The sequence below is a fragment of the Leptodactylus fuscus genome, chromosome 8 (assembly GCF_031893055.1).
Source record: "Leptodactylus fuscus isolate aLepFus1 chromosome 8, aLepFus1.hap2, whole genome shotgun sequence".
NCBI classification, from domain to species: domain Eukaryota; kingdom Metazoa; phylum Chordata; class Amphibia; order Anura; family Leptodactylidae; genus Leptodactylus; species Leptodactylus fuscus.
In genome coordinates this window covers 71,964,781-71,979,252 of record NC_134272.1, presented here as the reverse complement: position 1 = coordinate 71,979,252, position 14,472 = coordinate 71,964,781, and the positions used below count along the sequence as shown (strand labels likewise).

The following is a 14,472-nucleotide window of genomic DNA, read 5'->3' as shown; positions in this document are numbered from 1 at the left end:
GGTTCACATGTGCAGCTTTCACTCCATTTCTCTATTCCAGTATTGGACTGGATTACACTGGACGCAAGATACAGATTCATTGACCCCAACAGAACCCAACAGACCCTAATGGGGTTGATTGCATATGTGTAATGTTGTCCGGTAATGGGTAGAATACTTTTTCATTGGGGCACCAGAGGCATCTGACAAAACGTATAACGCAGATATTAACCTAGCCGTAGACAGAATATTACATTAAAAAGTGCCAAAAGAACAAATTAAATTGTATTGCAAATCTACTAACATATTTTTATAAATTTTTTTATAAATTTGATTTGAGAGTCTCCAAATTCCCTAATTTTAGAATTTTTTTCAGTTGCTTCGAATTTCCCTTAGATGATAATATCGCAGTTTTTGAGTAAAAAAGGGGCATCCTGGGATGTTCATGGAGATCTTTCATTTCATTGAATAAATATGGCGTTCTCTTAAGTACTCTAGTGTTGAGGATCGCTGCTTGCTCCTTTTAATATGTCTTCAACCTTTCCCTCCTTCCTCCATTGTAACAGCCCATCTCTCCATCCCCTCTCTTAGCACTGTGCTGGCTGAACATGTGCCTATGCCCTTTATCTGTTGCTTTCATATCAGGATGTCTCCTTTCACGGTGAATAATTGATGTGGTTTATCAAAGAAAACCAACATGCATGCTTCATCAGGCTCACTTGAACCCTTTGATCAAAAAAATTCTGCTTTGACTTGTGATATTATCAGCATCTGCTCGCATTCAACACAAAATCACTTTGAATTAAAAATTAACGACTCCCTGCTTAGCTTCTGAAAGCGTGTTCTTGGTCCTTCCCGCAGGGAACTCTAGAATATCAAGGGAGCAAGCGCAAGCCGAGGAAACTTGGGTAAATATCTATGCTCATTTTAACAACTGTAAACAGAAGTCCTTTGGTAAAATGGGAAATTTTTTAAACATGGAAATTGTTTAATATTGGCCCCTGGATGTGTATCTGAGATTTACTAACACGTGGAGAGACCCCCACCTATAAAAGTGAGAGATGAATCTGCTACATATGTGGCTGCGGTGACTAAAGGGAGCAAGTAATGTTTCAGTAGGAATGAATCCAGATTAAAGGGGAACTCTGAGGCAGTTAAGGGGCACTCTGGTATCTGAAAAGATCTACATATCAATGGTCTCTGAGGGGGGAGGCAACTCTGTTGGTACTGAAAGCATGACTATACTTAAACAGGACCTTTCACATCCTTATTGGTGTGCGGTATTATACCGCTAGAAACCCAACAGTGCACTGAATTCAGCGACTTTCCCGGTATGCGTCCCGATGCTGGAGATATCGGGGGGGGGGGGTTAATGTATATCGTGAGTCCCATATTGGGATCACAATGTAAATTTCATTTCTCCTATCAGTATGTCTTTGTAGAATGGGAGGAAATCCACACAAACACGGGGAGAACATACAAACTCCTTGCAGATGTTCCTGGCAGATTCAAACTCAGGACTCCAGCACTGCAAGGCTACAGTGCTAACCACTGAGCCACCATGTTACCCCATCGGAGCTGTTAGTTTTGTCACTGATATCTCTCCACTGTCAGAAAGGCTGGCCTTACAGCTCAGCATCATTGCTGGGGGGTAAGGAACACCCCCCTTCCTTCCCCCGACAGTACTCTTCCATAGCCTTTTACTGTCAGAGGGCAGTGTTCCTCACAGCCCGGCGATAATACCGCACATCAGTGAGGACGTTAAAGGTCCACTCTAAAGAGAATGTGTTTCTAGAAAATTACCTATTTTTTTAACCAAATTTTTATGTTAATCAGATTTTTGAAGTGTTTTTGATCATTATTAAAAATATTTTCCATCTCATCATCTAGATTTAAGAAATAACTCTGGCCACTAAACCTAGTAACAGCCAACCATTTACCAATTCTACAGCAGTCCCCTTATTTACATAATAAACATAGTTACAATTGAGGATAACACCTCTATAGATAAACCCATCATTGACCCATCATTGTATCCACTATTCCCCCTCCTTAAAAAAACATGCCTAAAAAAATTTCTCTCATAGACCTTGACTACAGACAGAGTATTCTTGCCTATGGCCATGACTATGCTGCAAAGCATATCACTAAATGCTGTAAATGCCAGGTTCACACTAGAGTTCAAACCTCTCAGTCCCACACAGAGAGAAAAGTTCAATATTGGTGGAAACCAATCAGAAACCCGACTTAGTTTCTGGCTTACAGGTCCCCCACTGGACCCAAAAGACGGAAACCCAAACGCTAGTGTGAATCTAGTGTTACAAGGCAGAGGAGAAGCTCAGGCAAGATGGCAGCCTCCATAATCATGTACAGGAAATAGAATTTAAAAAAAATCTACAATCAGAAATTAAAACCAAATGAGAAAAAAAAGTGATCTATTTCACTGTCTGGTTTTGATAAATAAATTATTAAAATGGCTAAATATTTCCTTATAGTCTTCGAAATTGTAAATACCAGGATAGACCTGTAAGTGGGACCAGCAACATAGCGCAAGAAAGTAATAATAGTCCATCAATATTGGGTCCTTTTATAAAAACATAGCAGGTGTATTCCTAAAAAATGACCACGTTTTGAATGGACGTCCGGTATACACGGGAAAAATTGCTTGCCATGTGTGAGCCATGAATAAGAACCGATTGTCGGATTGAACAAGCAGGCGTTTTTTCTCGATCTATACACCTCTTGAGTTTTGGCAATGGACCCGGTATTGATGGACTACTTTTGACTTCCTTCTCTTTTGTCGCTGGAGCCAAGTTATTCATTTTTGGATTGTTCACAAGTTGGCTGGAACGACGTTTCTCCCTGCAACTTTAAGAGCAGATCATTTAGGAGCTTCTGTGTTTTCCACTACTTGAGAGAATAGGAGAGATATTTACAAGTTAGGAGAACTGCTCTTTAAAGGGGTTGTCCAGGGTTAGGAAGAAGAATCTGTATTGTTTCTCCAATCAGCACCGCACCTGTCCAGGGTTTGTAGCTGACATTGAAGTTTTGCCCCTGTTACTTTAACATGGAGGAGCTTAAATATCAGAAAGGTTGGCAATGATTTTATTAAAAAGGCAGATCAATTCATCTAAATCTGGGCAGCTCTTGTTTTGCTCTTATAAGCCGACCCTTCTATTGACTGCGACAGAAGAATACAAGAGAGTGAAAGCTCTGCAGCATAAAACGTCAAGGACAATTCAGGTGCAAGTAAGTGCAAGGTTTATAGGAACTACAATGTCAGCAACATGACTGGTTTTGCACTAGTGACATTGGAGTTCCAACACACTTTGCATCTATTTGCATCATTATAAATATGTGCTATTCTTGTCTCTATAGGCTACAGTAGATATATAGTGATCCCTGATATTGGGTGCCATTGGGGCATGCACCCTTATAAACCTAATTGTTTGACCACAGGGGTGGTCTGTTTGCCATTGCTCTCATTTGCATTATGCATGGGCCTTCCTGTTCTCCACAATGGTTGGGCTGGACCCCCAACTAACCTTGTTGGAGGTGATTTAGCACTATAGAATGTGTAGGTTAAAGATTGGTCAAGCCCACAACAATAGGAGCTGTCCAGCACAATGCACACCTGTCATGGGATCTGCTGCCTAGAAACTTTATCCATCTGGTCTGAAATCCTGATAGATTATCTAGGAAAGTATCAAACTCCAAATAAGGCCCTTAAAGGGATAGCTGAAATCTATAATAGGATATTTATATATACAAGTACCATCACATTTTAGCATACAGTCAGTTTTGTAATACAGACAGAATGTCCAAAGCTTTTCATTTCCAACCACTAAAATAAGGTCACTTCTCGTAATTCATCAGGCCCCCCCCCCCCCCCCCCGATGTAAAGGAACTCTACTCATAAACCAGCCGATGTACCCTTTAGGGTATGTTCACATAGGCAATATATTTGTAGGAAAATTAACTGGAATATTTTGACTTTGGACCTTGAGGTAGAGAGCTGAGGCTGAACCCTGGGATTTTACCATGGGTCCGATACTGGTCAACCCCATGGCTGTTTCCAGTGCTGAAACCCCAGCAACCTAGGAGGAGTCTTTCTTCAATGCACTCCACTCATTGACAACAATTGGATTAAGATTTAGGATAGGCCCATGTATCGTCCTGCATCACAGTTTTAACCACAGTTACGTTTATAGAAAGTTCACAGAGGTTTCCTCTTTGGACTTTCTGCTTCCATTACACATATAGGAAACCGCCAGAATTTCCATAGGTATAACTGTCCACTGTGATGGATGGGATTCGCTAGAATCACTTCCCATGTTCCTTTGCACAGTGGAGCGCTAATGGCTTAATAAGACTCCACACATCTAAATGGTGGTTCTCTCCCTATGGAGTGATGATATGCCCTCAACCCTGTCTAAGCCTCTCACCTCTGCCAGATCAGTCCTCTCTGCGCCAAGCTGATGAGATGCAAATACATTGAAACAGCTGTCCTTGGCTGAGAGACTGTATCTGGTAAAATCCTAACATCATTGCAAATAAAGGCCTCTGGGAAGGTCGGCATGATGTTAAAGGGAGCGCCTTCTATTGGATGTCTTGACTGAGACTCTGTCTTCCTAATTACATCAAGGAAGATAGACCTGCACATTCTCAGTCAGCGCCCTCTATTGGTGTGCAAACTTGAGGCACTGACATCCTAATTACATCATGGAAGTCAGATTTGCATATTCTTCCCATGTTCCTTTGCACAGTGGAGCGCTCATGGCTTAATAAGACTCCACACACCTGAATGGTGGTTCTCTCCCTATGGAGTGACGATATCCCTTCCACTACATAGTGACTTTTTACCGCGGCATCTACGCCACGTGAGGCCCTTTCCTTCAGAAGTTTTTCCATGTCGGTTCCAACAAATTTTGTGCACCAGAATCAGCGTCAAAAAGTTAGTGTGAACATACAGAACCCTTATGTTGTTTTCATTTTGCAATTGCCTGCTCCTTGAGATATCTTGAAATCGCTACTCAGTAGTTCATCCTGTCAATTACTATTACTTGCTGTTTCCTTCTTGTCTTATTTAGCCAAATCAAAGTTTTAGATGGCGAGGATGAATATTACAAGCTATTATCAGCTGCCGACTCCATACCTGAGGAAGATCTATCAGTCTGCACCCCTTTGACAGAGCAAGGAGCGTTTTTTGCCTCTAGCTAACGTTCTGTCCATTCATTTGGATTAACTCAAAAGAGGTAAGAATATTTTCTGTTTACTGCAGGGATAAGAGGATTTATTAAAATGGATATACTTAGGAGCTTGTAATAGTTACCCTCCTCCAAGTGATACCAGAGCCGTGGCGAGGGCTTGTGAAAACTCAAGCCAAAAGATAGAGGATGGTGGACGCTAGCATGAACTTCACTTTAGGCCTGATTTAGGTTCCTGGGGCTTTACATGTTTTTGTATTAGAATGGATAAAACCATAGCACACACGATGCAAATTTATAGTCCAATATACTGAACAAGAGGGATACACATTAAGGAGAATTGTGTTACACCGATATCCACCATCCACCATATTGAGAATAGGTCTTAGTGTGATGTCCAAATCATTTTATACATGGAGACTTTCAGTCAACCATGAGTTTTATCAAGCCAGCGGAAAAGGAAGGCCCAAAAGCTTGAAGAGAACCCCGGCGCTCACTGGTTCAAACGCATGACACAGTCAAGTAAACCTCAATCGAACTCTTTATTGGTAGAATAGTACAACGCATTTCAGGCTTTAGAAAGCCCTTTCTCAAGTGCAAACAACTTCCTAGTTCACATCATACATGTCAGAAACTTTTGCCATTGGAGATGATTGGTGGAAAATGAAACCAGGGCGTGACGTTTAATGTCACGAGGTCTCAATGCCCGCTACGGAGGAACGTACTGTTCTACCAATAAAGAGTTCAATTGAGGTTCACTGGACTGTGTCATGCATTTGTACCAGTGAGCGTGGGGGTTCTTTTCAGGGCTATGGGCTTTCCTTTTCCGCGGTGTTTGCCCGATTTTCCGGTGTCCGCTAGCAACCACCGCTGCCACTATTGCCTTTGGTTTCTTTGTATATACAGTTGTTGGTGTTGTGACATTCTCACAACATCTGAAGATGAGAGGCCAACTGGCCTAATCTTTCATGAATATTCCCCATACCATACCTAACGGTGCTACACCATAGTACGCTCGGTGTCTGTTCTCCGTTTTTTATCAAGCCATATCTGGTACATTCAATGTTGGAGGTCTGGTTCTGGTGGAGTCCTAGAGCCTTGTTGGTGGCCTCCACCAGCACGAGACCAATTGCCACACCAATGGTGGAAACACCACAGCCCTGTATATAACGAAGTGTCCCAGAATGGCCCTGCAGCTTTTTCCCATTAAAATGAATGATAGAGAGCTGCAGCACTATACAAGGCCACTACACAGTTGATATGGCTGCCATTTTTGCAAAAGCTTCTATGGATAAAATGCATATTAGACTAAAATGACCAAAACAAAAGAGGAAACCTATATTTATGTTGGTGTGATTTTGCAGATTTACAAAATATTGAGAACTATAAACCTAAAAAACATCTTATTTTTTGTTTAATGTATTCTTAATAAAATAAAAATGAATTATCATATATACTCGAGTATAAGCCGACCCGAATATAAGCCGAGGCCCCTAATTTTACCACAGAAAACTATTGATTTGAGTATAAGCCGAGGGGGGGAAATGCAGCAGCTACTGGAAAATTTCAAAAATTAAAATGGTCGGAGTTTTTGGGTGCAGTAGATGCTGGGGAAGGGGAGGGGGTGTTTTGGTTGTCTGTCTGCCCCTTCCCTGAGCAGATCCCCTATATTCAGTAGACCGGGCACTGTCAGACACAGGGATACCTAATGTGTATGTGTTTCACAGTCATTTTCTACTTTTGTATGTATTCTAGGGAAAGGAGTGATTTAGAGCTTTTATTTATTTTTTTTTTCTTTAATTTTTTTTTTTTTGCACTATTTTATGGGAGATTCTATACATTGATATTGTGGCTGGTCATTTTTTGCTGACTCGAGTATAAACCGAGGGGGGCTTTTTCAGCACAAAAACTGGGATGAAAAATTTGGCTTATACTCGAGTATATATGGTATTATAACAGAAAAAAAAGAACAAAAACATCAAACATAATGCTCAAAATTGTCTACTTCTTAAGGAGTAAGACATTGGTTGTGAAGGGGTTTTGTTTACATACACAAATAATTCTAATAAAACTTAACATCGCGACCATGTGGTCTAAAGTTGCAAGAAAACCTGTTCCTCTCCGCCTTCCTTCCTTCTGTTCTGAGATGACTTCTGGGCTGAAGTAATACAGTATCTCGGTACTTACACCATATTATAATGCTGTACTATAATAACTGGAATCTTGAGGTCTTTTCTGTATTCTTAGCAATCCTTAAAAATCTGCCCTGCAGCAGTGGCTGGATCAAGAGATCAAAGTCTCCTTCCATGTCAAATGTTTCTTCTTTCTTTCTCGCTGCTCTTTCATCCGCGTTTCCTATGTCCCATTCATGATCGTCCAATAAACACTTCAACAAGAGGGGGAAATCTTGAGATTTCAGCCTCTGCTTCCGGCCCCTTTTGTGACACAGCTGTATGTTGTAGCAGTTTTAAGCCTTTGTTTGCAGCTTTGCCGTGATGGGAGCCCTGGCCTTAGTTTTATTAAAAAGTAATCACATCCAGACAGCTTTAGTGTGGGATAAACAAAACATCTCCATTTACTCCTCCATGATAGCGCCGGACGGGTTTTATTGAAGACACATTTAGGCTGACATCAAAACTACTGAGGCAGCGTTATTCTGCACGGCCTCCTATTACTTCAAAGAACATAAAGGTTTGTGTTTCTCATAGGATTGTTCTGCGGGTTAAAAATAAATTGTTGCAGCGCACAAGTAGCTAGCAATCCCCATTGTTCCAAATGTGCGGGATTAACAAGTTCAAGTCAAGCAACATATGGGATACGTCTCACGATATGCAGAACAGAATGCAACCTGACATAGTACACCACCTGTCAGACAGCCATAAAGGGCTCCAGGGAAAGAACCGACCACTTTTTATACTGCAGGTGTTGCCATACTGGATGTCCCATGATGCAAAGTTAGCTGTGCATCATGGAATACGTTCTGGGAAAACAGCTGGACTTCTGAAGATAGTCCTGTAGTAAACTTCTACATTAGTATAGGGAAATGTAGGTTGCTTAGGCTGAAGGGGATTCTTTGCAAACCTGTAAGATGATATAGTAATAAAGGCATACCTCCCAACTTTTGAAAAACAGAAAGAGGGATAAAATGTGCTGCAAATTTAGCCCCGCCCACTTTTATGTTGACTCCGCCCATTTTCATTAATTTTCCATGTGCCCGCACACAGTATAATCCTCCTACAGTCACCTGTAAATTATATGTCCCCCCTCTATCTCTCCCCCAGTTTCATATACACCCTTCATCTGCCTCCAGTTTCATGTCCCCCCTCCATCTCTGCCCCCAGTTTCATGTCCCCTTCATCTCTGTCCCCAGATTCATGTCCCCCATCTCTACCCCCAGATTCATGTCCCCACATCTCTGTCCCCAGATTCATGTTCCCCATTTCTGCCCACAGTTTCATGTCCTCCATCTCTACCCCCAGATTCATGTCCCCCCATCTCTGCCCCCAGATTCATGTCCCCTCCATCTCTGCTCCCAGATTCATGTCCCCCATCTCTGCCCCCAGTGTCATGCCGTCCTCTCCTTCATCTGCCCCCAGTTTCACGTTCTACCTCAGTGTACACATTAAACTTACCTTCTCTTCGCTCCCCCGCCGCTCTCTCCGCGCCTCTCTCTCTCGCACACAGTTGTAGGTGCGATGTGAGGTCATCACATCGCGCCTACACAGCCAGTAGCCGGGAGTGCAGCAGCGAAGCAAGGAGCTGAGCTGTGACAGCTCCTTGCTTTAGTTGCGTATGTGTTCAACTCTGAGTTGAAATCGGGACATACCTCCCTCCAACCGGGACCGCGGGACACGTCAACGAAATCGTGAATGTCCCGCTGAAATCGGGACGGTTGGGAGGTATGATAAAGGGGCTAAAGCCATGTTCACATCTGTGCCCTTGTCTCCAGTCACAGGAAAAGCAGTGACAGAAAGCAACAGATCGGGGGGAAAGCATGGTGGCTCAATGGTTAGCACTGCAGCCTTGCAGCACTAGAATCCTGGGTTCGAATCCTGTCAAGGACAAAACATCTGCAAGGAGTTTGTATGTTCTCCCCGTGTTTGCATGGATTTCCTTCCTTACTCCAAAGACATATTGATAGGAAAAAATGTACATTGTGAGCCCTATATGGTAACAGATCACAAGGGACCCCTTTGACTATAATGGGGTCCATAATTTATTCTCTAACATCTCCGAATGAAAAGTAAGGCTTGCAGAACTTGTCAGGGATTTCCTCTGACGCAATTGCAAATGTAGTCTAAGATTAATTCAAAGGAAACCTCTAACAAAGCCACAGCGACAAACATTACTAGCCAAATCCTCCTTTGATGTTTGTTGGTCAGCAGTAAATGTAATGGCTTAGGTAGGGTTCACACTACCGTTGGTGTCCGTCTAAAATAAAAAATAAAAAAAATGAATACCTATCATAACGTACACAAACGGACAGTAACTGATGACTATCATTTATTGTCTGTTATATATCCTTTGCCCATATAGACCTCAATGCTAAAAAAAAAACAAAAACAACCGGATGCTTTACTGTCCGTTTTTTCAAATGCACAGAAAAGTCCTGCATGTAGGATTTTTTTGTTCGCTTGAAAAATCGGACATGGTTGTGAATGGACACTAAATGACACAAGATAAAATCCCATTGAAATGAATGGAAATTGCAAACAGACCAGCTAGTGTCCGTTGCTAAAATCTTGTACGGACAATAGCCACGGACGCTGCTGGGCGGACACCAACGGGAGTGTGATCGCCCCCTAACTGTTACACAGCAGCCAGGGACTTCATTGTAAATTTTGTACTGGGGTGCCAAAGCTTCAAGCTAAGCCTCTAAATGAGGATAAACTGGAATACAGCTCGTGGACAAAAGTTATTTCCGACATCCTCCAATGGAGGACTCTACTGCAATGTGTACAAAGCCTTAGGCTGGTCATAAATATGAGACATCTGTTTGCTGAGCACTATATACCCAGCTGCGCAAAACAAGGGTTAAAAGAAAAGTCGTATTATTTATATTGTTTCCTATGGCTAAAGCTTTCCGTAAATTTTAGAAAACTGCAGCCAAACGCTGGTCCGACCTCCTGACCCTGTGTTCTGAATGACTATCTTCCCTGAGAGCCAAAGGATAGGGCATGTTGAAATCCAACAGCCCAATCCTTCTCTACTCCTGATATCTTCCATCAGGGATAAAGAGGAATCTTGGCCGGCCTTGTCAAAGTCAGCCGATGAATCTAATATGGATGGCCGACCGTAATAAATTATGTACTATTGGTTCATTATACTGTAATAATTAGATTATGTTCATTTTTTTTCTTCACATATTTAGTGAAAAGTTGAACACTAGCTCTATCTCCAGCCAGCAGAAGTTATTGCTGTAAATAATGAAGCATTTAGTCTCCCTTTATTGCATTATGCCACGGAGTTGAAATAGTATCTGCCATAGTGAGGGAGGTGCGGGGTCCGCGGCTCATACGTCTTTTCTGTCTGAGCCGCTGTGCATTGTTAATCATTTTGATAGGCTCTATTTAAGTGCAATTTATGTAACATTTTTTTTAAAGCCTTCCTTTCAGAGTGATTTTTAATATACTGCGTTTGATCTACTGTTGCCACGTGGAGATAAGAATGAAAGCTAAGACGTCTGAAAATTGGCTTCTAACCAAAGCCATCAAATCACTAAGTAGTTGACTGCACACAAACTAATAGAGAGGTCTGATTGAGGCGCGGAACGTCTCGGCATCGGAGACCAAAATGAATTGATGTGTTCACAAGAGCTACTTGTGGGGACCTACTTGTAAGGGGACTCAGAGGTTATTATTTAATCTGAGTCAAGGTCATCTGTACACAACTGCGGTTGAAAGTGTCTCGTATTAGATGGATTGAATATTCTAATTGCTGTAAAGTAACGTTCCGGAACGTATACAGAAATGTCACAAATCCTTGCTATTGTTGCAGTTGAGCTTATACTGCATGTGCACAACTGTTAAAGGGGTTGTCCATGATTTGGGGCAATTCATTGGACAGACGGAGAGGTGTATAGTAAAAAAAAAGTATACTCCCCTATCCATTGGTCTTGACCACTGTTCTTTCTGTCTTGTGCTGGGGCCATGATGCTGGAAGCCTTGATGCTCATGTAACCTCACTGGTAAGGGCTGGTGTTGTATGTAAGAGATTGATGACCTAGCCGTAGCAGTGAAGTGAAGATCTGTGGGATCTTGAAACCTGGGATCCCCATGGATCAGCTGTTTGAAGTTATGAAATGTGATGACACTTTCATTGGTCACATGGCCTGATTGTAGTTCAATCCCATTTAAGTGAAGGGGCTCATCTGCGATACCAAGCATCACTGCTGTGCAAATGTACAGTGCTGTCCTTGTATAGTACTGAAGAGACTTCAGCACTTACAGCTTCAAACAGTTGAGTGGCCTGGAAGTTGTACCCCTGCCATTGTTTAATTGATGACCTATTCTAATGATAGGTCATCAAATAACAACACCCAGAAAACCCATTTAAGATTATATCTCTTGACACTAACTGTCTATACTATCTGTGAGTGCTGTGTGCAGATTCTCCAGTGTATTCTATGTATCGCTAGAAGTGGGTTGCCTAAAATTATTATTTATAGTAAAATCTCATCTGAACAACATTCATTTTAGTTGAAGTTATCCGTTTCCATCAAATTTAGCCTAATGTGAAGGGTATCTTCACCACTGTTCTTTATTATGGAGATGTTGAAGGATCAGGAGTCGGTCCCTGTGCCAACACTGTAACTACCCCTGGCATAGAATAATTGCTATTCCATGTGTTTTATCCAATGCAGCATCTCATTGCTTAGTTCAGCAATCATCCAATACAATACAATGATGCAATGCAATGGAGTACAATGATGCAATGCAATGAAGTATCCACATGCAATCTAATTTCCACTGTCAACCATAGTTAGAAAACCACTTATCAAGGCCCTTTTGTATTTGACCATCCAGTTGGTTTCCATATGAAGATATGTGGCCAGATGTAAGTCTTTTAGGAAAAGTATCCTACCCTATAATTTAGGAAAGGTTTTAGGATTTTAGGAAGACTTTCTCGGGTCTGTTATCATTACAACACCTCTGTAAAGCTTTGATGAATAAGCACCATGTGTGACTAATATAAAATCTTTCAAAACATTTCACAGGCTAGTAATTCAGTGATGAAGTAATCCATCATGGTAACAAGTTCGGCTGAGGTTAGAAGAATACGTGTGTGGATTAATGTATGCTGATATTATAAAGCAGTATTAGACCTCATTTATAAATATGGTATTCACTGCGTACCCAAATGTGTACAACACAGGGATGAAAAGCAGGAAAATTTTATGACTTTTTCTATGGAAAAATGTATTTTCTTTATAGTTTAAGGCCCCACGTTCCAAAATCTGTTTTTTTTTGTTGCAGATTTTGTTGCGTTTTTTTTTTTTAGCTAAAGCCAGAAGTGGATTGAGTAGAAGGTAGAAGTATAAGAGGTTCCTTTATATTTCCCATTCCATTTGTAGCCATTCTTGGCTTTGGCTCAAAAAAAGCAGCAAAATCTGCAACAAAAAGGCTGGATTTCTGCAACATGGGGCGTCAGCCTATAGGGGTTTTCCAGAATTGAGATATCGGTTAGCATAGATTATCAATATCAGATTGATGATTCTGACACCTCTCACTCCTATGATCAGCTGATTAGGGTTGAGTGATTGTGTTCGGAAAAAATCGGATTCCGATCGGCGATCGAGAAAATTTCACGATCGCGATCGGAATTCTGAACATGATCTTTTTAGGTGGGATCGAGATCGGTAGTATTCCCCACAATGCCTTCACACTGAGTGTGAAGGCTCCTCTGCGGTTCCATAGGAATGAATGGAAGCAGCCGGCACACAGCCTTAACCCCCTGCGCGCCGTCTGCCTCCATTCATTCCAATGGGAGACTACAGTAACATCTCTAGTAGCTACTTACCTCCGGAGATGGCTGCTCCGCTGCTCTTCGCCTCGCTGCCGCTCCAGCTGTAGTCTTCTTCGCCTCCCTCCCCCCTGCCTCCCAGGTTAGGAGAGTGTGGACGGGTTAGGAGAGTGTGGGCGGGTACAGGGCGGGGAGACGCCCTCTCCTAACCCGCCCACTCTCTCCTAACCTGGCAGGGAAGGGGCAGCGAGGCAAAGAAGACTGCAGCTGGAGCGGCAGCGAGGCGAAGAACAGCGGAGCAGCCATCTCTGGAGGTAAGTGGACACCAGGGGGGACTAAGTAGCCAGAGGATTAAAAAAAAAATCCTCTGGCTACTTAGTGATTCACTACATAGCGTGGATTCTAACAGTTCTTAGATTCCATGCTGTATAGTGAATAGGATTGCTTTTAAAATCCGATCTCCGATTAATAAAAAAAATCCCATTGACTTGCATTGGGATCGGAATTGGGATCGAGATCGGGTTTGAATGAAAAATGATCGGAAATCGGATTTTAAAATCGATCCTGAAATGTCAGGATCGGCTCAACCCTACAGCTGATGGTAGGACCTGTAACACAAGTGTATGGAGTCCGCAGTACATAGCTCTGTACACTGTGTAGTGGCTGAGTCAGGACACCACATCTCAGCTCCTGTACAAATGAATAGTGACTGAGGTCATGTTAGAGATGGGTGAACCGCTTCATCATGAGGCAAGTTAAACCTAAATATCCCAAATTGTTCAGTTTTTTAACAAAGTTGAACAGTTAGGGATTCATCTCAAATGAACTACAACGAAGAATAGAAACTCTCAACTGTCAATTTATTGATATAACAGAAGAACAGCAGAAAACGAAGAAATAATCTAACATTGTTTTAGTGAAAGCGAAGTATTTACCAAACTAGATAATTCACAATTTCTGGAAAAATAGAAAATTTATAATAAATTACTGGAAATGGAGAATAGGAGACAGAACAATTGGAGACTTTTATCTGCCAGACATAGCAGACCAGTAAAAAAGTACTTCGGCTATAAAGATCAATGAGTTGATATAATAGTGCAATAAAAAAGTGAGAGTGCTCAACCACTTATTAACTCTTTAAGTCATTAGCAATTCTAGAACCTTTCAAACTATCCAAATTCCTTGACCTATTGGAAATCCAAAGACTTTAGAAAGTTCTACCTAAGAACAGGCCATGTCCCTGCACCTTTAAATGAAGAGTCGAAGTACCCAGGGTGAGTGGATCTTTAATGTAAAAAAAAAAAAAAAAAAAAAAAGCTGAAAG

General features: G+C 41.8%; 1 protein-coding gene across 1 annotated transcript in view; it reads left to right on the top strand.

Annotated features, from left to right (window-relative positions):
- MYO3B (myosin IIIB) overlaps window positions 1-5,215 on the top strand; it is a 193,975-nt gene extending 188,760 nt beyond the window's left edge. Inside the window, exons 33-34 of the mRNA XM_075284187.1 lie at window positions 841-887; window positions 5,070-5,215. Coding sequence (XP_075140288.1) covers window positions 841-887; window positions 5,070-5,199 — 177 coding nt within the window. The 3' untranslated portion in view covers window positions 5,200-5,215. The remainder of the gene's footprint in view (window positions 1-840; window positions 888-5,069) is intronic.
- Window positions 5,216-14,472: the final 9,257 nt, after the last annotated feature.